This window comes from Mirounga angustirostris, unplaced genomic scaffold, assembly GCF_029215605.1.
Source record: "Mirounga angustirostris isolate CCGP_5_RB_7025 unplaced genomic scaffold, mMirAng1.0.hap1 SCAF_13, whole genome shotgun sequence".
In the NCBI taxonomy this organism is placed as follows: Eukaryota; Metazoa; Chordata; class Mammalia; order Carnivora; family Phocidae; genus Mirounga; species Mirounga angustirostris.
The window spans coordinates 1,880,826-1,903,374 of record NW_026991721.1 but is presented as its reverse complement, the minus strand read 5'-3'; the positions used below and the strand labels follow the sequence as shown (position 1 = coordinate 1,903,374).

At 67.7% G+C, this 22,549-nt stretch overlaps 2 protein-coding genes across 3 annotated transcripts; one reads left to right on the top strand and one right to left on the bottom strand.

The window, feature by feature from the left end:
• Positions 1–1,789: 1,789 nt before the first annotated feature.
• On the top strand, positions 1,790–16,731 carry TRPM5 (transient receptor potential cation channel subfamily M member 5). Its single transcript, XM_064576440.1, has 22 exons — positions 1,790–1,993; positions 2,475–2,676; positions 3,314–3,480; positions 4,234–4,417; positions 5,529–5,593; positions 5,756–5,947; positions 6,343–6,445; positions 7,721–7,839; positions 8,167–8,490; positions 8,534–8,698; positions 8,778–8,901; positions 9,217–9,829; positions 10,032–10,124; positions 10,222–10,480; positions 10,612–10,730; positions 10,920–11,052; positions 11,151–11,325; positions 14,151–14,304; positions 14,735–15,310; positions 15,774–15,846; positions 16,182–16,272; positions 16,625–16,731. Exons 1-22 carry the CDS (start codon positions 1,790–1,792, stop codon positions 16,729–16,731), a joined length of 4,242 nt encoding a protein of 1,413 aa, XP_064432510.1.
• Positions 16,732–18,045: 1,314 nt separating this feature from the next.
• Positions 18,046–21,460, bottom strand: TSSC4 (tumor suppressing subtransferable candidate 4). Of its 2 annotated transcripts, none has more exons than XM_064576016.1 (2): positions 20,788–21,460; positions 18,046–20,752 (listed from the first exon to the last, which is right to left on the bottom strand). In XM_064576016.1, the coding sequence occupies exon 2, from the start codon at positions 19,276–19,278 to the stop codon at positions 18,292–18,294; it is 987 nt and encodes a 328-aa protein (XP_064432086.1). In that variant the 5' UTR covers positions 19,279–20,752; positions 20,788–21,460; the 3' UTR covers positions 18,046–18,291. The 2 variants fall into 2 exon arrangements, with proteins under 2 accessions (XP_064432086.1, XP_045748992.1); XM_045893036.3 differs by having other exon boundaries at positions 18,046–19,573; positions 20,841–21,460.
• Positions 21,461–22,549: the final 1,089 nt, after the last annotated feature.

Sequence of the window (22,549 nt, the reverse complement as noted above, 5' to 3'; positions counted from 1 at the left end):
CGGGAAGCAGAGGGGACCAGGAAGACCCTGCGACACTTCGGTGTTGGACTTCTGGAGCAGGGAGTAAAGGGCTCTGAGCCGCCCGGTCTGTGGGACTTCGTCATAGCTGCCCTGGCCCGTGCCTTGTTGCCTCCCATGCACACCCAGGCCTTTTCCCCAGACACCAGCCTCCCATTCAAAGTCAATAGTCACCAGCTCGGTAAGGCCACATTCAAATCGGGCCCAGGTTCCTGCTCTGGGAAGGGGAAGCCAGGAGGATTTGCATCCCACCCGCCGCCCCCGGGGCTGTCTGTACAGAGCCTGAGCGGCTGGAGGCCCAGCCAGGCCTGGATGCAGGGGATCTGGGGGGGCGGGGGCACCAGCAAGTCTGGCCGCCTCGGCTCCTTGGGCCCTTGGGGTTGATGGCTGCAGGGGTGTCCCCAGCGGCCTCACACACGACCACGAACAGTGCATCGCCCCCCAGGGCCGCCCACTCTCCGAAGAGGGAGCAGAGGGTCCTGCCTCGCCTCTTCCAGTTTCTGGGGCTGCAGGTGGTCCTGGGCTTGGGAGTGCACCCCTCCGGCCTCTGCCTGTGAGGTCAAGTGGGTTTCTACCCTTTTCTTACGAGGACACCAGTCACTGGGTTAGGGACCACCCTGACGACCTCGTCTTGAGCTGATCACCTCTGCAAAGAGCGTATTTCCACAGATGGTTCGCAGGTGCCAGGAGTCGGGACTTGTACGTGTCCGTCTGGGGGACCCAGCGGTGAGGGCCGTGAGGATGCAGGTCCCTGTCCCATGGGCAGGGCCCCACCCACCACCCACCCTCCCCTCCTGTGTACACAGGCCGCCCCTCTCTAACGAACAAAGGGTGGGCTGCCTGGGGGGCTGCCAGGGGAAAGGGTTTCACCCAAGGACACGTCCTGGGGGGAGGGGGCCAGCGGGGCTGCCCCAGGGAAGCTGGGAGACTGGCTCAGCGGGAGGGTGTCTGCCGAGCCCGCGTGGACAGGTGGCTGGGCAGCCAAGGGTGGCAGGGGGATGCAGGCTGGTGGGTGGGGGAGACCTTGGGGGATGTGGGCTGGCCGGTGGGGGGACCCTGGGGTGCCTGCAGCCAGGTAGGCCCTTGGGAGCCAGCTCCTCATCACCTGGGCCGGTTGTGGGCCCCCAGCCCTCCGTCCCCGGTGAATGGGGTGGGGCTGACGTGCCCGACCCGCCTGAGAGAGTCTAGGGTGCAGTGCTGGGCACTGAGCCGGGCAGCGGGCCAGGGCTGGGGCAGGAACTTGGTGGGGAGAGCCTGGGGCAGGGTGCCTTCCCCCCTGGGCCTTCTGGCAAGAAGGGGTGGTCTGTCCCTCCCCCACACCCACACGGTCTTCCCCAGGTCCCCCTCGGCCCCCTGCACCTAAGCTGTGGACACCAGCCAGCCCCCTCCCTGCCCAGGCACACCCAGGGTGTCCATCCCCATCCTGGGGCCAATGAGAGTGTGGGGAGGGTGGGCTGTGTGTCCGGAAGGCCGTAAGACGTTCTGGGTTTCTAGGACAGCCCCCACCAAAGCCTCGGCGGGAGTGGTGACAGGAGTGGTCGGCCAGAGGCGCCCAGGGCGGGGTGAGTAGCAGGACGGGGAGCCAGGTAGAGGGGCCAGGATGCGCCCCCTCCCCATCTGGGAAGGGGGTGGGGTGAGGGAGGTTCCCCACAACTGAAGCCGGATTGTGAAGGGGGCCTTGTGGACGTCATGGTGGGGCTCTAGGCTGGGCTAGCTGCTGGGGAGGGCCCTGGGGCGGGGACACCTGTTGGTGGCCCCAGTCTCTGTCAGCATGGCAGCTGCTGGCCCCAGCAGGGAGGGGGCAGGGTTCGCCTCTCCTGCCCTCAGAGGTCGGCTCTGTGCCCGCAGGGAGGTCCTCATGCAGGAGGCCGGGGGCACCTGTCCTGGAGGCCCCAGGGCTGCTGCGCCCGGCTCGGGGCCCGGCCTGTGCCGGGGCGAGATCGAATTTGGGGGGTCTGGGAAGAAGCGAGGCAAGGTAAGGGGGCTGCCCTCCCTGCAACAGTGAGGCTGGGCCCCCACGCCCTGGGGGCCAACCACCGAGTGCTTGTTCCACTCCTGAGCTCCCACCTCCTCCCCTGAGCACGGAGCCCCCTGTGCCTGCTCACTCGGGGCTGAGTTCAGAGCCCCTGGGCCAGCAAGGTGCAGAGCTCCCAGTGCCCTCTGGCCCCCACCTCCTGCCCCTGCACGGTACATCCAGGACCCCTCCTCTCTCCACCCCCCACCCCCCGTGGAGAGGGAAGCAAGGCCCAGACAGGAGTCAGGGCTGCCTGGGGCACAGGCAGATCAAGGCAGGACCACCTGAGCCCTGGTTTCCTGCTGCCACCCTGCCCCTAAAGGGGTTCAGCCTCTCTCCTCATCCCCCAGTGCCCAGCGCCCCCATGTCCCCTGTGCCCAGTGACCCGTGCCCCCCAGTGCCCAGTGCCCCATGCCCAGCACCCCCCCACCCTGGACCCTGAGGCTGCCATCCTGCCCTGCAGTTCGTGAAGGTGCCCAGCGATGTGGCCCCCTCCGAGCTCTTCGACCTCCTGCTGGCCGAGTGGCACCTGACTGCTCCCAACCTGGTGGTGTCCCTGGTGGGCGAGGAGCGGCCGTTCGCCATGAAGTCCTGGCTGCGGGATGTCCTGCGCAAGGGGCTGGTGAAGGCAGCTCAGAGCACAGGTGAGGCCCCCCCAGAGCTGAGCGGGGAGCACCCCAGCCCGCTGGCCTATGTGGCTCCTTCCGCGTGGCCTGCAATGGGAGCAGCTCCTGGGGATGCAGGGCAGCGGCTGAGGTCCCCCAGGTTCAGGCCTCCCCCAGGAGCTGCAGGCCTCCCCCCATGGGCCTTGGTGAGATGCCCCCAGGGGAGGCAGCCCTTCTGCACCCCGTGCCTGCGGGTCGGCCCCCACTGCCCTCCCCGCCTCCCTCAGGGGAGCAGCCTGGCTGGACTGGGTCAGAACCAGATTACTAGGCTCCATGTCCGGGCCAGCTGAACCTGCAGAAAACCCAGTGCAAGGTCGTGGGGTTTCTGAGCTCCCTCGCCACAGAGGGGATCATTGGGGCAGCAAAGGAAAAGGCCGACAGACCCCGCCGGGCCGAGGGCTTCCTGATTTGGAGAAACCCTTGCAGGCTCTGGTCCCGGCCCAGACAACGGGGCGGAGCTGTGGCCTGTTGCCCAGGGTGCCACCCGGGGGCCCACTCCCAGCTGACACCCGCAGGTGGGAGAGGTGCCGTGGCTCCCATGGGCCTGGGGACCTGGGCCTACCAGCTGGTGGGGGAGGACCTGGGGGCCACAGGCACACTGAGCCCCATGCCGCAGGGGCCTGGATCCTGACCAGCGCGCTCCGAGTGGGCCTCGCCCGGTACGTCGGGCAGGTCGTGCGTGACCACTCGCTGGCCAGCACGTCCACCAGGGCCCGTGTGGTGGCCATCGGCCTTGCCTCGCTGGGCCACGTCCTGCACCGTCAGCTTCTGGACGATGCCCAGGTAGGCGTCTGTCTTGGAGTACCACGGCCGCTGGGCAAGGTGGACCTAGGAGGCAGGGAGGGGCCCACAACCCCCAGGTATCCCCCACCCCAGGGTGGGAGAGGGGTCCGCCGAGGATGCCACCAGTGCAGTCTTGAAGGCTGACCACAGCCGCCCATCTGCTGCCCACGGGGCATTTGGCAAACATCTCCTGAGATGCTCTCTGCGTACCAGGCCCGCAGTGGACAGAGTAGCCTCTGCCCTGGGTGGGGGTGGGGTGGGGCTCTGGGAGTGAGGCAGGTATCCTGAAGGGTTGAGACACTGAGGGGAAGTTGTGGGAGGGGAGCAGGGAGAGGGGAGAAGGAGAAGGGGGAGAACGAGGGAGGAGGAGGAGGAGGGCGAGGAGGGGGAGGGGAAAGGAGGAGGGGAAGGGGGAGGGGAAGGAAGAAGGAAAGGAAGCAGGAGGGGGAGGAGGGGGAGCCCGGCATGCGGCCAGCACAGACAGACCCTCTGCCCAGGACCAGGATGAGGCCCAGACGGTCACAGCAAGCCTGGGCGACCCCGGTCGAGCGGGCTCGGCTCCCAGCTCAGGGTCTGTCTAAGGCAGGGCCGGGCAGTGCGGGGAGCTTCCTCCGCCCGGGTTGGGTCTGGAGGACCCACTCCCCGCCCTGCCTGCCCCTGGGCCCCAGGCGCCTGCTGCGCGGCCCTCCCTCTGGCTGGGGGTGGGAACAGGCCCGGCCCCGGCCTCATGCTGTGTGTGGGGTGGGGGTCCAGGAGCACAGCCCCGTCCACTACCCCACGGATGACGGCAGCAGCCAGGGCCCCCTCTACTCCCTGGACAACAACCAGGCCCACTTCATCCTGGTGGAGCCTGGGCCCCCCGGGAAGGGGGACGGGCTGACAGAGCTGAGGCTGAGGCTGGAGAAGCACATCTCGGAGCAGAGAACTGGCTATGGGGGTGAGGCCTGGGGAGGGGGTTGCGGGGGGGGGGGTCCCGGGGGCACAGCGTGTGGGCAGGGCTGGAAGGACCACAGGTGGGCAGGGTAGGGCATGCCGGGCTGAAGGCACCGAGCATGCGTGGGTGCGGAGACCGGGCTGGGATGGGAGGCTGCCAGCGGGTTGGCGGGCGCACAGCTCGGGGTGTAGCCCTGCCAGGCAGCGGCATTCCCGCCGGATGGCCGAGTAGTTGCCAGCGTGTTTGCACCCGGGCGCCCCTGGCCAGAGGCTCTTCCTGTGGGCTCAGGACTTTGGGAAGAAAACGGATCTGCAAGTTTTGAGAGGCCCATTTCCCTGTACCAGCCAGGAGGTACGCTGCCACCAGAGGGCAGCGTTACCTGAGGAATAGGCCCCGCCGCAGCCAGCGGTGGGTTTCAAAGCTGGATTAACTCCGGTGTGTAACAAAAATTTATACACAAAACATGATTGCTTATGATATTTATAAGCAATATAAAATATTTATCAACTGAGTGTTCTTCAAAAACGAAAACACAACCAAAGGCATGTTTAAACCACAGAGGTGGTGCATTGCTCCGGTTTGCGGAAGCCTGGATGGCCCCCACACGCTCATCTAGCCTCCAGATTCGATCAGGAGGCACCTGCCGGGAGCCTGGTGGCCCCTGCCTGCCCAGCACCAGCTGGCTTCACATTCCGCAGTCTCGTTTCTGGTTTATGTTTGGGGGACCAACAGGCCGGGCCCCTCCTTTACCTTTTTGGCTTGCTTCTGTGGGTCTCCAACGGTCTTCAGGGCAGCTGGAGAGCTTTCTGCCGCAATAGGGGTAGATGCTGGGCACCCAATTGTGGCTGGTGCGGCTGGGGACTGCACGTTTGACTTCACTGACATTTCTTTCTGTGGGAATAGCCGTGAGTGGCCAAAATGGTCCCCAGGTGAAGGGGTTGGTGTGTGTGAAGAGCAGCCTGGAGCCCACGTTCACTAGAACCTGCCTCTGGGCCAGCATTTGCCCAGAAAATGGGGTGGGTTGGTGGTCTGAGCAGGCAGCCTCCCCACGGGGAGGGTGCCAGCCCCCCCTGCCCGGGCACGAGGGCAGACCTCACGGGAGCTCTGTCCACAGGCACCGGCAGCATCGAGGTCCCGGTCCTCTGTCTGCTGGTCAATGGTGACCCCAGCACCCTGGAGGTAGGGCAGGGGAGGGGGGCGGGGGCCTGGCAGGAGCCCCCCGGGCCGGCCGTGGCTGCCTGCAGGGCCCTCCCCGGCCTGGGACGGGGCACCTCCAGCATGTGGGCTCAGGACGGCACCCACGCTGATGTGGGGTCCACTCTCCCCACTGTGTTGCCTCAGAGGATTTCCAGGGCCGTGGAGCATGCTGCCCCGTGGCTGATCCTGGCAGGCTCAGGGGGCATCGCGGACGTGTTGGCCGCCCTGCTGAACCAGCCCGACCTCCTGGTGCCGCAGGTGGCCGAGAAGCAGTTTAAAGAGAAGTTTCCGGGCGAACATTTCCGCTGGGAGGACATCGTACACTGGACCGAGCTGGTAGGGGCCTCCCAGGGACTGTGGGGTCCAAAGGCCGAGGCCCTCCTCCCTGTCCCATCCCCTTCTCCTGGGGGTGGGGGGGCTGGCCCAGGGGGAAACTCCTCCTGGGCGCCTCCATGCCCCCGGCCCGCACAGAAGTCCCACGCTCCTCCCCCTCCCCACGAAGCCTCCAAGCTGGCTCTGCCTTAGGCCCTTGGAGCAAGGGACCTGGGAGCGAGCCCCCTGTGCTGGGGTGCTGCCTCGGTGCCCTGGGCAGCCGGCTGGCCTGCTCGCTAGGACCCGCCTCACACGCCAAGTGCCCGGCCGGTGCCTCTGTCCGTGCTGGGCCTGTGGCCTGCCCACCGGCCTGCCCTCTGCCCCCAGGGCCACCTCAGGGCCTTTGTCCTATGTCCCAGCTGCAGAACATCACCTCCCACCCGCAACTGCTCACCGTGCACGACTTCGAGCAGGAGAGCTCCGAGGAGCTGGACACCGTCATCCTTAAGGCGCTGGTGAAAGGTGAGGGCCCCAGGTGGAGGCGGGGAGGCCAGCCACTGCTCCCCACGGCCCCGGGCTCTGCACCCTGTCCCATCGCGGCTCTCACCCTGCGGGCCTGGCACGTGGGGCAGGGCCACCCCCCAGGTGGGACGTCCGCAGCTGGGACTCCTGGGATGGCATCCCTCTGCTGTGTGTGCATGCACGCCTGCGTATGTGTGAGCACGAGTGTGAGCACCCGTGTGTGGGTGTGCATTTGCACATGTGTGCATGGGCGTGTGTGCCTGCGTACGTGTGAGCACCCGTGTGTGCGTGTGCATTTGCACACATGTGCATGGGTGTGTGTGCCTGTGTATGTGTGAGCACAAGTGTGAGCACCCGTGTGTGCGTGTGCACGTGTGCGGACACCTGTGTGAGTGCGAGTGTGCGTGCGTGTGCGACCCGGCGCTCACATTTCCAGCAGCACATGTAACACAACTGGAACGACACAGAGATGACCCACAGATCCGCACAGGGTCGTGTTTGCCAGGTTTTAGGTCTGCTATGTTTTACCATAATTTAAGAAACTATTTAAAGTGTCCAATCCAGGGGCTTTTAGTCCCTTTGCAAGTTGTCAACCATCCCCACCGTCTAATGCCGGAACGCCTTCACTGCCCCCAAAGCAAGCTGGCAGCCGTCTGGCACGCCCTGTTTCCCGGGCCCCTGGCGCCCACTGGCTTGCGTTCTGCCTGGACGGATGTGCCCTTCTGGGGCCCTTCCTATCAATGGGCTACGGTGTGTGGCCTTCGGCTCCCGTCACTGCATCGCCCAGGCCACGGCACGGGTGGGTGCCTCATTGCTTTTTAAGGCTGAGGGATCTTCCACGGTGTGCAAGGACTGCCTTGTGTTTCCCTGTTCCTTGATCAACGACACTGGGCTGATTCACCATCCACCTGTCACTCGACATGCTTTTCGTATTGGAGACCAGCCATGCCAAGGGACTGACCTTGGGGAAGCCAGACATAGACCCAGGCCCGGAGGGGGAGTTTGGGGCCAGGATGCCCTGGAGGGAGGGAGGGAGGGGACGCTCCTCCAGACAGGCCGTGCCCTCCCTCCAGCTCCGCTCACCCCGTCCCATCAGGGTCCCCGGGGCCGGCGTTTCTGCCCGGGTTCCCAGCACCGGCTTCTGGGAGCCTCTCACCATTATTCAGAGGGTGTGAAGCAAGCTGCGGTTCCCGGGCTGTGTGTCCGGAAGACCACCGTGAGGGGCCCTGTGGACCCCTGGGTTGGCCCCTCACCTCCCGCCCGCTCTGCCCACAGCCTGCAAGAGCCACAGCCAGGGAGCACAGGACTACCTGGATGAGCTCAAGCTGGCCGTGGCCTGGGACCGCGTGGACATCGCCAGGAGCGAGATCTTCAATGGGGACGTGGAGTGGAAGGTGCCCGCCCGCCGGCCGGCTGATTCCTCCTGAGCCGCATTTCTGGCCGACACAGGGCGACACAGGGCTGGGGCCGTGTCAAGGGCCTGGGGGCAGACGGTGTTCCCAGGGCCACTGACGGGCCCCTTCCTGCCCGCTGTGGCCCAGGGGGGCGGGAGGCCAGGGCACCTGCTGGCGACTCCTCGCACACGGCCCCCAGGGAGGACTGGTGGCCCCTGGTGGCCCGGAGCCGGCTCAGAGGGACAGGAGCTGGGGGGCTCCCCGTGCCCCGGCTCCCACTCACTCTGCCCGTCTCCCCCACCCGGGCGTGTTCCGTTGGGGCCCCAGTCCTGTGACCTGGAGGAGGTGATGATGGACGCGCTGGTGAGTGACAAGCCCGAGTTTGTGCGACTCTTTGTGGACAACGGCGCCGACGTGGGGGACTTCCTGACGTACGGGAGGCTTCAGCAGCTCTACCGTTCCGCGCCTCCCAAGAGCCTGCTCTTCGACCTGCTGCAGCGCAAGCACGAGGAGGGCCGGCTGACACTGGCCGGCCTGGGCGCCCAGCAGGCCCGCGAGCCGCCCGGGGGCCTGCCCGCCTTCTCCCTGCACGAGGTCTCCCGCCTGCTCAAGGACTTCCTGCACGACGCCTGTCGCGGGCTCTACCAGGAGGTGAGCGGGCCGGCGGCCGGGAGGGGCTGGGCCGGGCCGCCAGGAGGCTGACGGCCCTGTCCTCCAGGAACGGGGACCGGCCAGGCGGCCCGAGGGCCGGAAGTGGCTGCTGGATCTGAACCGAAAGAGCGAGAACCCCTGGAGGGACCTGTTCCTCTGGGCCGTGCTGCAAAACCGACAGGACATGGCCACCTACTTCTGGGCCATGGTGGGTTGGCCTCGGGCTCCTGGGGCGGGGGGCGGGGGGCGGGGCGGGGCAGGCCGCCTCCTCTCACCCTGCCTCCTAGGGCCAGGAGGGGGTGGCCGCCGCTCTGGCCGCCTGCAAGATCCTCAGAGAGATGTCGCGCCTGGAGACCGGGGCGGGGGTGCACTGCACCGTGAGCGAGGCCAAGTACGAGCAGCTGGCCCTGGGTGAGCCACCGGCCCGGCGCCCAGCCGCCGCACGCAGCAGGGGCCCGGGGTCCATTCAGAGGCTCCTCCTAGTGGGGAGGCGGACCCTAACATTCTAACAGAGGGACAGAGGGGTCCTCGGCGGTGGCCCTGGGCACACACTGGGTCCTGCTGGGGGTCGGTCGGGGCACGTGGGGTGACGATGGGGGCAGGGAAGGGCAGGGCAGGCGGGGACGGCCAGTGTCCATGCGGGAAGCTGGGCACGGCTCGGGCACAGGAGGGAGGAGGCCGGGGGCCGTGGCCCTGTGGGTACCAGCGGCCGGTGTCCCCGGGCAGGTCTCTTCTCCGAGTGCTACAGGAACAGCGAGGACCGTGCGTTCGCCCTGCTGGTGCGCAGGAACCGCTGCTGGAGCAGGACCACCTGTCTGCACCTGGCCACCGAGGCCGACACCAAGGCCTTCTTTGCCCACGATGGGGTGCAGGTGAGCGTCTGGCTTCAGGGAGGGCCGGCCTCCCCCGCCTCCGCTCTTCAAGTCCTGGTCACGCAGGGCAGGGGGCGCAGGAGGGGAGCTCTGCTCCTGGAAGGCACCTGCCTGGCTTCCTTCTCGCTGCCCCTGGCCAGACCTTTGTCTGCCTCGGATCTCAGCAGAGGTGCCGCCTCCTCCACTCGGCCCTCCCGCACCCCCAAACCTAGCCTCCCTCCCCGCCGTGGAGGGTCTTCCCCACCGGGATGCAGGGCGAGGCTTTGGCTGAGCCTGGGAGGGCGCGCCTGGTGCCGGGCACAGCGTGAGCAAAGGTGTGGGGGTGGCAGGCCAGCGGCGGTGCCTTTATTTCAGGCCTTCCTGACCAAGATCTGGTGGGGGGACATGGCATCGGGCACGCCCATCCTGTGGCTGCTGTGTGCCTTCCTCTGCCCGGCCCTCATCTACACCAACCTCATCACCTTCAGGTGTGTTGGGCGCAGGCAGCTGCCATTTGCCAGCCACGGGCGGTGGGCGGGGGGGGGCGCCTGGGCTTCGCGGGTGCTGCTGGGGGTGCGTCTCCGGCATCCGTGTGCGCCCCGCTGTGCGCTGACCTTCTCAGTGCACTCAGCACTTCCTTTGCGGGCTGGTACCCTCGCCGTGGGCCCTGAGGGTCCCCTGTGCTTGCAGCGAGGAGGTCCCGCTGAGGACGGGCCCCGAGGGCCTGCAGGAGCTGGACAGCCTGGACACGGAGAAGAGCCTGCTCTGCAGCCCGGGCAGCGGGTGAGGGCCATGGGGCGGGCTGGCCAGGGGGTGGCACTCGTGCCTTGGCGTACGGGCCGCCCGCCTCACCGCCGGCTGTGGTCTCCTTGTGCTGCAGGCTGGAGGAGTTGGCTGAGGCACCAAGGGCTCAGGGCGACCGAGGGCCGCGTGCTGCCTTCCTGCTCACACGCTGGCGCATGTTCTGGGGCGCGCCCGTGACCGTGTTCCTGGGGAACGTGGTCATGTACTTTGCCTTCCTCTTCCTGTTCACCTACGTCCTGCTGGTGGACTTCAGGCCACCTCCTCAGGGGCCATCTGGGCCTGAGGTCACCCTCTACTTCTGGGTCTTTACACTGGTGCTGGAAGAGATCCGGCAGGTCAGTGGTGGGCCGAGCCCGCTGAGCCCTGATCCGGCTCCAGGCTGAGCCCTGATCCCCGTCGACCCCAGCCTGGGCCGGGCAGGGCTGTCTCCAGTGAGCCGTCAGCAGACTGTCTGCCCCTCTGCCAGGGATTCTTCACAGACGAGGACACACATCTGGTGAAGAAGTTCACACTCTACGTGGAAGATAACTGGAACAAGTGTGACATGGGGGCCATCTTCCTGTTCATTGTCGGTGTCACCTGCAGGTCTGTGGGGCCCAGAGGCTGACGGGGGCCAGCTCGGTTGGGCCGGTGGGCAGGGCCACCTGCAGGATGAAGCCACGAAAGGCCTCAGAGATCCCGGCTTGTCTCTGGCGCCCGCACTGTGTGTCCTGGAGGACGCTCCTTCCCCTCTCTGGGCACCAACAGCCCATCCAACCCACCACCCTCCCCCAGGATGGTGCCCTCCATGTTTGAGGCGGGCCGCACAGTCCTTGCCGTTGATTTCATGGTGTTCACGCTCCGACTCATCCACATCTTCGCCATCCACAAGCAGCTGGGCCCCAAGATCATCATCGTGGAGCGCATGGTGAGCCGCCGGCTGCGCCTGAGCCCACTTGGCTCCAGGGGTGGGTGAGAGAGCGTCCCCCAGCCGGGCGACTGCTAACACTCTGCTTCCCCCCGGAGATGAAGGACGTCTTTTTCTTCCTCTTCTTCCTGAGCGTGTGGCTTGTGGCCTATGGTGTGACCACGCAGGCGCTGCTGCACCCCCACGACGGGCGCCTGGAGTGGGTCTTCCGCCGCGTGCTCTACCGGCCCTACCTGCAGATCTTCGGGCAAATCCCACTGGACGAGATCGATGGTTAGCACATGGCCAGGGGTGGGGGGGGGCGCGCCTTTGAGCTGGCTGGAAGGACCCCACACTTTGTGGGGCAGCCAGATGGGGTCTGGTTTACAGCCTCCTTTTAAAACACAGTGGACATGGGGCCCTTGAGGGCTCTTCCGGGGTCACATGAGGCCCCAGCCTGGAGCTAGCTGAGATGGGGAAGTCCCTGAGGCTGGCCCCCAGGCCCCACAGCCCAGGGACAGCTCCGGGCTGACTTCTGTTGACCACAGGGACCCGAGACTTGGGGCACCCGGCTAGGAACCGAGGCGCGAGGAGGCTGCAAAGCAGACAGGGGCCATCCCAGTCCATCCCTCACCACCACGGGGCCGATCCACGCACTGGTGCTTCTGCCCTCCTGGGCGGCCCTGTTGCCCAGCGGGCCCCCCTGTCCCCCACCCCTCTGCCAGAGGCTCCGCACAGGGCCCTGGGCCCGCCTGCTGGCAAGGCCCCTCTACCGAGAGGCCGTTCCTGACAGCGCCCTTGCTGCTTCCGGGGACACACCCCAGTGTGTGTGCCTTACCCACTGCCAAGTGTGCACGCCTATCAGAGGGTGTAGGTGTCTCCAGCTGGCCCTTGTGCAGGCTCCAAGAACTTCCCAGGCAGGGGGTACGGTCGGGAGGCGGAGCTGCTCCTCCGTCAGGGGCTGGGTGGTGACAGGTGCAGGGGAGCCCTGACGTGCGGGCCAGAGACACCTCTACAGGCCCTGGAGATGGCCAGGATTCGGTGAGGAGGAGGAGGGGGAACTGGACCCTCAAGGAAGCTGAGCCAGCGCCAGAGGCCCACGTGAGGACTCAGGGAGGGGCGTCTGCTCCGGCTGGCGCAGGACCGGGGCCACCCGGGGCCCCAGGGCAGTCACGGGCGCCCTGCGTCTAAGGCCTGACCCGACCACCTTAGCTAGTGAGGCGGGGTCAGCATGCCCGCCACCCGCGGGATGGATTTGTCAATGGGGTGAGAGCGGGAGCGATGCAGACACGGGCTGCCAGGATGGGGAGGGGCGCCACCGCCAGGGCAATCAGCTAACTGGGGTGTTCTGTAGGCCCATTCCCTTGGTCTGTTTGTGCGGGCTGCCCCCTGTGACTCCTCGGTGTTTGCTCTTCCGCAGTGTTCTAGGCCCTTAGTTTCAGCCTCCCTCCCCGTATGGCCCCTGGCCGCCCTGTCCTGCGGGGGCCCTTGGGAGGCGGGGAGCGCTGGGTCCCTCGGAGGGCCACATCTCGGACCCCAGCCACACGCTGTTATGGGGGACAGTGGTGTGTGGCGGGGTCACAGCCCCTGTTCCCCAGGAGCCCGGGGCTACCCAGGGAGGGCAGAGGGAGTGCAGGCCTCCCCCCAGCCCCTGGGCTACCTCAGGCGGCCAGAGTGCTGTAGCAGGAAGCCCGTGACTAGGGCCAGGCCTGGGCCCGCTCCCTGAGGGTCCCGGGCAGGCCCCTTCCCCTCCTGGGGCTGGGCTTCCTGTCTGCTCAGGCCTCGGTAACCCCACCACGGGGCGGCAGGGTTAGGCTGAGTCACTCACATGCAGCCGGTGGGCCTGGGGCCCAGAGTGCCACCCTGCCCGCCCCGTCCCTGCACGCCAGGCGGGAAGCCCCGGGGCTGACTTCAGTCTGGCTTCAGCCCCAGGGACAATTTAATTTCTAGCCTGGCCTGGTGGCACCTCTGGGGGTCACAGGGGTCTCACTGCTTCGGCGCGTGGGCGCTGGGGGAGGGAGGAGGGTCGTCGCCCTTCAGCATGCTCAGCAGCTCCCCGTGGCTGGCCCGGCACAAAAACTCCCTCAGGAGAAAGTAGGAGAGGCTCCCTCCCGGGGGGCGGGGGGAGACACGGACACAGGAAGACAGGCCCTGAGCCTGACATGTGCGCACAGCGTGGGGACACGCAGACAGAGACCGAGGCCTCACAGCACAGATGCCCAGAGAGGCAGCCGTGGGAACGGTCCAGCGTGCAGGCGTGGGCAGCGTCCACGCGGGCACGCGCACATATGCGGCCACGGGCCCCCTCCTGAGGAAGATGCGGCAAGCACCCCGGGCGCCCATGGCCTGTGCGCTCACGCTCTGCTCCTTCCTCCCACGCCTCCTGTCCCGTGAGCGTGGGGGTGCTGGCTGGTGAGGGGCCAGAGCTGTGATCCCCGGGCCCCCCAGGGCACACCCGCCCAGGGTGCAGAGCTCAGCCTGCTGCCAGATCGCACACTCATTCCCACTGGCCGGAGAATGTTCTGTGAGCTGGCCCAGAGGTGCTGTGTGTCCACACTGCCTGTGGCAATCAGGGTCAAGGGCGGTGTGGCCAGATGAGCTTTGGAGATGGTGCAGACTTGCCCTGCTCCCCCGCCGCCGGGTGCCACGTGACAGGCTTTAGTGTTATAAAGGCCCTGACAAGTCCTGCAGGGGGAGACAGGGTCACTCCTCGCCTCGGCCAGCTCTCTCCACACCAGCTTCGAGCACAGCCCTTGGTGGTGCTAGTGGTGGGGAATGCACACACCTACCGGCAGAAACTGGGGTCCTCTGTGCCCCATCCCCCAGATGGCCTTGGCTCTGCCCCCAGAACCTGTGGCCCTGCTGTGACCGCAGTCAGGAGGAGGTGGGGGAGTGGGACCAGTGCCCCTGGCTGACTGTCTCCCTGGTTTGCCAGGACCTGAGTAAGCTGGAGAAGCAGAAGAAGGACAGCGAAAGTTCTAACATAGGAACTTTCAGTGCTAAGCCCGATAATCCCCCGGCCGGTGCCCTCCACCCCTGGGTGGCCTCACCACGAGGAAGCTCTCAAGATCGGAGGGTGTCATGGGGAGGCGGCCCCCACCATGCCACTTGTGTTTCAGAAGCCCACGTGAACTGCTCCCTGCACCCCCTGCTGCAGGAGGACTCCCCCTCCTGCCCGAACCTCTATGCCAACTGGCTGGTCATCCTCCTGCTAGTCACCTTCCTGCTGGTCACCAACGTGCTACTCATGAACCTGCTGATCGCCATGTTCAGGTGGTCCGCTCCCTGTGCTCCCTCCATGTGTGGGGGGCCCCAGGGACCCCAGTGCCCAGCCCTCTAGGCCTCGGGCTGCGGGGGCCTCTCTGCACCCCCGCCCCCGGAGGGACTGGAGCCTGGACCACAGGCTGAGGGAGGGCAGGGCCCCAAGGAGGCGGTGGGGCGAATGACAGGCATGGGGAAGGGTGGCTCCCCAGGCAGGTTTGCACCAGGGAAGCCTGGGCTTGTCCAGGAGAGCAGAGGGGATGGTGAAGACCCCACGTGAGCGAACCCCGTTCTAGACACACCCCGCAGAGGGCAATGAGGGAGTGGAGACAATCACAGAACTGGGGGGGCCTCCGGGAATGGTGTGGGGCCGCAGCAGGGACCAGGACGGAGGACCCGGGAGGCCCATGCGTGTTCCACTGCCCACACGCGGGCCCCACAGCTACACGTTCCAGGTGGTGCAGGGCAATGCCGACATGTTCTGGAAGTTCCAGCGCTATCACCTCATCGTGGAGTACCACGAGCGCCCCGCCCTGGCGCCGCCCTTCATCCTCCTCAGCCACCTGAGCCTGGTGCTCAAGAGGTTCTTCCAGAAGGCGGCCGGGCAGAAGCGGAAGCACCTGGGTGAGGCCACAGGGCTGGATACAGCCTGCGGCCCTGGACCGCATGGAAGGGGACGGGCGACGTGCCGGGTGGGCAGGCGCGTGGAGGCGTGGGTCCCCTCCTCAGCCCCCCTCCAGCATAGGCTGAGCCCATCGCCTTCCTCCCCCTCACACCGCGGGCCCGTCTGCAGCGATCCGGAGGGTGGGGGGCTTGCCCTGGGCTCCCCTGGCCCCGAGGCCCACCTGGCTCCAGCCAAGCCTGTGGCCGCCCTGGCCTTCCCAGAGAGAGACTTGCCAGAGCCCCTGGACCAAAAGATGGTCACCTGGGAGGCAGTTCAGAAAGAGAACTACCTGAGTAAGCTGGAGAAGCAGAAGAAGGACAGCGAGGAGGAGGTGCTGCGGAAAACCGCCCACAGGTGCGTGGGGGCTGCACGGGTGGGCTGTGTCCCCCGCGGGCCACCAAGAAGGGCTGGCAGAGCTGGCGAAGGGCCTGCCGAGGGACGGCCGGATGCCTAGCGGGGTGCCAGAGGTTGTAAGATCCCCCGGGACCTCTGCCCCCATCACCACCGAGCGGCTGGCGGCCTTAAAGCTGGTGTGGCCACCGCCTGCCGGGCACAGTTCTGAGCTGGGGAGGCTGAAGCTGAGAGGGGCAGAGGGGCTGATATAGGTGGGGTCCTCCTTGCTCTGGGTCCCCCCGAAATGGTCCATCCCAGCAGTCCCTTCAGGCCTCCTGCCTGCCCTTGTCGCCCGCTCTTGCTGGCAGTCACTCAGCCCCATCGAGCTCCCAGGGAGGGCAGAAGGGCTCTGCACCCAGATCTGGGGACCATGGGGAGATCGCCCAAATGCGGAGCACCCTGTGCCCACCAGCTTCTGCTGCAGGGTGGAGTCTGTAGCCCAGTACCTCGGGGGGCTGAGAGAGCAAGAAAAGCGCATCAAGCGTTTGGAGTCACAGGTAGGCAGGCAGACCACGCGCTCTTCTGACTGGGGCCCTCACCCACAGCCCTGCACCCCAACATCCAAACTACCGGGCCCGCACCCAGGCTTCGGCTCAGCAGGCAGGGCGAGGCCCTGGGGGGTGCAGTACCTGTACCTGTCCCCATATGTGACTTCAGGGACAGCGTGCCCTCCCTGGAGGGGGTCCTGCCCTTCGGACCCCCTCACCTGTCCATTCTCCACACCTGGAACCTCGCCCTCACGCCCGTTCCCTCCAGCACAGCTACCGGAGGGGAGGGTCATGGGGTAGCAGGGCCCTGGGGCCCCCCTGGATGCCTCTCCCTCCTCCTTCAGATCAACTACTGTGTGGTGCTCCTGTCCTCCATGCCCCCGCCGTCCTCCACGCCCCCGCCGTCCTCTGGGGCTCAGAACGGCGCCTACTGCAGTAAGTGTGCATCCGGGGAAGACACAGCTGAGGAAGGGGCACAGGCTGGCCCAGGGACAGGCGGAGGACTGTCGCGCTGTGCCCTGTCATCTGCCTTCCCGTCCTGGGAGAGGACTGGCCCGGGCCTCGATGGCCCACGGCTGGCGACGTCTCAGGGGTGGGGCAGGTGCCCTCTGCTGGAGCCCCCCACCTCAGCCGGCATGAGGGCGTGGCCACTCGGATTCTGGAGGCTCCCCACCTCCTCCCGGCTGGGGCCACCGTGTCCTGTGCTCGTGTGTGCGAGCCACCTCTCCCTTGCCTGGGCTGGCCCCACCGGACACCCAGCAGCTGAGGGGTCTTCCTTCCTCAGCAGACTCCCAGACCCTCAAAGGTGGACACCAGCAAGCCTCTGCTGGCCTCCGAGGGGATGCAGGCAGCAGCGAGCACCCAGACGCTGGCCGGCGGCTCTCAGACACCTGAACCACTTGGACGGTCCACACACGGGGCCCACCTCTCCCAGCACTCCGATCATGACGGGCAGGCAGGGACACGGCTCTTAGCCAGCCATCCCAGGCCCTACAGACACCCCAAACCTTTACCTCTTGCGGGGCCCTCGTGGGACGTGACTCTAGTGCCCTCATCAGAAGAAACCACCCCTCGCCCTGCCCCTTCCCTGGGACCTCTCTCCACGCGGAAGCACGGCACACGGTGGGCCCTCTCCAGACTGGGGGAGCCCCTGGGTCCCAGCCACAACTGCCCGGCCTAGGCCAAAGCACCTCCTGTCTGGTGGTCAACAGTTTGGGGCCCATACCTGTCTCCTACCCAATCTGTGTCACCTGTTAAAACTCATTTTTTGGAAACACTAGCGGCTAGAACTTCTGCCCTTTAGGACCTGGAGCCGGGTGTTGACTGTGCATGTCGGCTCCCAGCCCTGCACACCCTCACCGGCTCACATGGCAAGTGCCGGACTATGTCTAGCCTGGGTCACAGCCCCAGGACACTGCCCCAAGAGGACTCACCTCTGGCCCCACGGCTGCTTTCTCCTAAGAGAACACACCCACACCAAGTCAGTAAAGGCCACAGGGCAGTGGGTGGGTTTACCTGCCTGTGAGAGGGGGTTCCAGGCTCCTGTGCTGGCCCTACCTAGGGCGAGTGGCTAGCCACGTTGGTCCCCCTTTCCCTCAGGGGCCTGGGGCTGGGCCAGCATGCTGGCCAGTCTCTGCTATGTCCTCCACCAGGCACGGGGGGGCATGCTTGTCCCGGTCTGCCTTCCCTGGCACCCTCAGGGGCCAGTGCTCCTTCCCCCACCGCTGGGCCCGGGCACACCAGCAGGGTCCCTGCACACAGCTCAGCTGTTCTGGCGATGTGGTCCCAGGACACTGGTCATCATCACACACAGCCCAGGCAAGCCAGAGCTAAGGGGCAAGAGTGGCCAGGGCTGGGGAGGGCCCCTGCCCCCACTCACATGCTGGCCTCCTAGAGACCCATTTCATCAAGATTCCTTGTCCCCAGCCCTGTTGGGGGCAGAGGCTGGACAGCCGGGATTATGAGCTCACCCCTAGAGGTGCCCGGGGCCTTCTGCACCTCTTGCTCTGGACCCAGGAGGGGCTGCCTCAGTCCCTCTGGGAAGAGGAGCTGCTGATAAACCCAGGCGTTGATTTAAAAAGCCTCCATGCCCCCTGGCACTAAGTTGGGGAGGATCGAATGAGAGAACAGGGCGCGTGGGTGTGCCAGGTGGCAGACGAGGCCCCAGCACACTGGTCCTGAGGAGGTGGATTTACACAGAGACACAAAGCCAAAGGAATACCCCAAACCTTTACTGTTGCCCCAGGGGCACATGATGGGCAGGGTTTTTGCCATCCACTGGCAAGGAGTCTGCTTCAGAGACCGCTACCCTGAGCCCCAGCCCAGGCTGCCGGCACCTCCTACTGGCAGCCCGCTGGCTCCCTTCCCTAGGGGCTGAGGCCCCGAGCTGCGCGCCACCCCAAGTGCCCAGTGGCCCTGGCTGCCCTCCTCTGCCAGCCTGGTCAGTCTCTTCTCTTAGATCTCGGCACCTGGGGCCTCGTGGCTGCTGTTCCTGTTCCGGAAATGGTCTCTGTTCCGTTTCCTGCTGCCATGGAAGCCAACAGTCTCCACCACCGGGGGCCTGGCTGCTGACCCAGTGTGGGCAGCGGCCTGCAGCACACCCACTTCCTGAAGGCCCCCGAGGGGGCTGCTCCACTCCTCAGCCTCGGGGCTCCCAGGCCCGGCCAGGTGGGCCAGCTCCACAGGGCCCTCACCCCCTGCGGCGCCCAGGTTCCCAGGCGCAGCCCTGCCCGGCTCTCCAGCCTTCCTTAGGGCCCTCTTCCTCTCAGGCCTGGCCTCGCCAGCTCGGGCGGGTTTGGTGAAGATGACTCTTCCCTCCCCACAGCTGGAGGGATCCTGGTTGAAAGAGGGCATGTAGTCACTGGGGGCAGCCGGGCTCGGGGAGCCCAGGAAGGCCAGAGCGGCGGCCCGGTTGCTCTGCTCGCTGACCTCGGCCACGTTTTCCAGGCTGTACTTGGTCCAGCGCTCAGGGTGGGCCACGTAGTCAGGGACGGGGGGCAACTTCGGGGGGGCAGGGCTCTGACCAGCTCTGCCTGGGCCCTCTCCTGGAGGCTGGCTTGAGGGTGCCGGTGGCCGAAGGAAGCCCCCGTCGTCACCCGGGCCCGTCTGGGCCACAGAGGGCACAACCTGCCTGGCTGCGCCCTCCAGGCAGTCAAAGATGTTGTGGCTACGCCGGGAGAAGGTGGAGCTCGTGCCCCTCAGGTGGAACGGCTGCACTGAGGCCGTGGGGAGGCCCCTCGGAGGCGAAGGAGACTCATCAGGGTCTGAGTCCCCCTGGGCCTCCCCAGGCAGCACTCCTGGGGACAGAGCTTCCATCTCAGCACCGGCAGGCAGGCTGAAATCAGAGTCTGAGTCGCTGAGAGAGACGGCGTCAGAAGGCAGAGCGTCGTCCTCTGTCCCTCGCTCGGCTTCCGGGGCCTCTCCTGCCCCTGCCTCAGACATGTGTCCCAGGGCACACCACACCCAGACCAGACAGCCCAAGAAGTTCGTTTCTGAGGATCGCAGGCACTTAGGAGAGGTCCCTCCTGTAGACCCACTGTCCCTGGGCCGGCGGCAGGACCCACAGGAAGAACTATGTCCTACAAGGCGAAGGACAGAGATGCCCGTCCCCCGAAAGCCCGCTCACCTCCGTTGTCTGACGGCTGTCTGTGCGGACACTGGAGTGCTGGTGGGGGAAGTGCTGGCAAAGGCGTGCTGGCCTCGGTCCGGCTCCCGTCAGCTGCCCAGCGGCAGCGGGCTGAGGGCGGGAAGAGCCAACATTCAGATCAGACCGCAAAGGTGCCCAAGTGGTGCCACACCCCCCAAGGGGTGGTCCCGGGCTTAGGGAGCCCAGACAGGCGCCAGGCCCGAGAGCAGATGCCTGGTAAAGATCGCCTCGCTCAACACTCGCAGGTCACGTCTGGGGCCCGCCGGGGGTGGGGCTGTGGTGGCAGGCGGGCAGCCAGGGCCGCCCCGGGTGAGCAGCAGCCTGCGCTGGGCGCTGCTACTCTGCAGCCGGTGGGCTGGCTCCCTAACCGCTCAGCACAGCGCGGGGCACGTCCCAGGTACCCCACGGAGACGGGCCACCTGCTGCTGCAGGGCGAGGAGGTCCGCTCCTCACTGCTGGGAGAGGCCGGGGCCCCGCAGGGGTGTGCAGCCGGGTCCCTGGCACCTGAGGGTCGAGCCCGCAGGGAGGCGGGCGGAGGCGAGCCCCGCCGCTCTCGCAGCAGCCTCCGGTGGCACCGCCCCCGCCAGCCCGCACACCCCTCGCCTTTCCCAGCAGGGCCCGGGAGTGCCGCCCGCACTCATGCAGCCGCCCGAGTGCGACCAGGCGGGCACCCCGCACCTGGCACTTCCGGGCTCAGAGGGCAGCCCGGCCTCCCCCGCCCACCCACCCAGCCCCCTGGTCCGCGGCGACGCCCTGTGGTGCGTGCGCCCAGGGAGGCCCAGGCAGTGGGCCGGGAGCGGCCGAGAGCCCCCGAGAGCCCCCACCGCCGATCGAACGCCGACCAGAGCCCCACGGCTCTGGGGCACGGCCCCCGGGCGCGGGATCCGCTCCAGGCGGGACCGGGCGCGCGAAACACGCCCCCAGCGCGTCCCAGGGCTGGCAGGCCGCAGAGGGAGCCAGCGCGCCGGTCGCACGGCACGCAGGCGCTCCGGCCAGACGCGCGCTCCTGCGGCCCCCGCCGCCGCGCTCGCCAAGCGGCCGGGGGACAGGGCCCCCGACTCGGGGTCCGGGACGCTGTTTCCGGGAGCTCGCCTCCAACTTCGCGGGCCCGGGGGCGGCACCACTGGCCTCCCGCCGGCGCGCGCTGCCCCCTTCGGAAGCGGAGCCGCGCGCTTTCTCCGCCCCGTCGGGGGCCTGGGCCGGACAGCGTCCAGGCTTCCCAAGGCCCGGGCCGCGAGGGAGCGGAGACACGAGGCGCTCTGGGGGGGCCTCCGGGCTTGGGCAAGGAGGCTGCGGACAGCGGCCTCCCAGGGACGCGACCGCGGGTCAGCGCCGCACTCCCTTGGCACAAACCTACCGGCTCGGCGCGCTCGGGCCGGCTCCATCTTGCGCCGCGCGCGGCCTCCCGGGACACCGAGTCCTCCGCCGGCCCAGCGACGCGGCGTCCGCACCTGAAGAACTACATCTCCCACAAGGCACTGGGCCGCTACTCCCGAGGCCTGTCGCGTCGCGGAGCCCCTGCGCATGCGTCCTCACTTTTCTTCCGTGCCTCCCCTCCCCGGAAACGGCGTCTCTCCTTCTCGCCACGAGCCGGAATTGAGTAGGGAAAAGAGGGAGGAGGAAGAGGTAGCACTACGACTCCCAGAATGCTCGAGGGCTAACGGCCTCCTCCGCGTTCCCGGGGCCCCAGCGCCACCTGCTGGAAGTCGCGAGCACGGCGGCCGCCCCGAACCGGAAGTGCATCCTCGCGCGCAGCGCCGTTGCCGGGTGCTTCCGGTCCGGCCGGAAGCGCGCGGCCGCGCCCTTCGTGGGTCGGGGGGTCGGGGGATCGGGGCGGGCCGGGGTTTCCGCTGAGCGCTCGTCTCTACCTCTACCTCCGGGCGCCCTGGCCTCGCCTGCCCACCGCCATGGCCTGACTGGCCGCGTCCACTCGCACTCGCCTGTGCGCCCCCGCCGGCCCCCGCTGCTCTCGGGGCTGCAGTCCAGGCGTGGTCGGGAAGCCCGGGGACCCCCCGCGCCTGGGGCCGCCCCCAGACCCCCCGCCCGCCCTCGGCGCCCCCAGCCTCCCCAGCACGGACTGCGGCTGCGCCGTGCAGTGTGGCCAGGATGCCCGGGGACCCCCGCGCCTGGGGCCGCCCCCAGACCCCCCGCCCGCCCTCGGCGCCCCCAGCCTCCCCAGCACGGACTGCGGCCGCGCCGTGCAGTGTGGCCAGGATGCCCGGGGACCCCCGCGCCTGGGGCCGCCCCCAGACCCCCCGCCCGCCCTCGGCGCCCCCAGCCTCCCCAGCACGGACTGCGGCCGCGCCGTGCAGTGTGGCCAGGATGCCCGGGGACCCCCGCGCCTGGGGCCGCCCCCAGACCCCCCGCCCGCCCTCGGCGCCCCCAGCCTCCCCAGCACGGACTGCGGCTGCGCCGTGCAGTGTGGCCAGGATGCCCGGGGACCCCCGCGCCTGGGGCCGCCCCCAGGCCTACGCCCGGCGCACGGAATGCGGCTGGCTGCGCTGTGCCCCTGGGCCAGGGAGCCCCAGGGTCGCACAGGGGGAAGTAAGCGGGAGGCGGCTCCGAGGGCCGCCCTGTTCTCCCGGAGACCCACCCCGGCCCACAGGGCGGAGGGGCGGACCCCGCTGGGACCCGGTGACCCCAGGTGCAAGCAAGGCTGGGGCTATTTCCAAAATAAACCCCGGAGGAGGCAGCTGTGAGTCCGCCCCATGAATCCCGGCCGGCGCTTGCGGCCTCGAGGGGTCAGCTTAGCACAGCTCGTGGTGACGTCACCCAGCAGTCCCCGGGGGTGGCGGCTGGGCCTCAGTCCCCCGCGCGGAGGCTCAGCCCTTCCTCCTCAGCCCTTGCAAGATGGGCTGAGGCCCGGAGCTACCCAGTTTCTCCGTGGAACCCTCAGAAGCACCCAGACGGGCCAGGGAGAGCCCCTCCGGCGCGTGTCCTCCACAGAGCTGTCCGCCGGCAGGAAGGGGTCTCGCAGGCCCTCCACCCCAAGCCCATCCTGCACCACCGCATCTGCCCCCCGATGGGCGGTGGTGCCCAGGGAGTAAGCGGGGGAGTGAGGCTGGC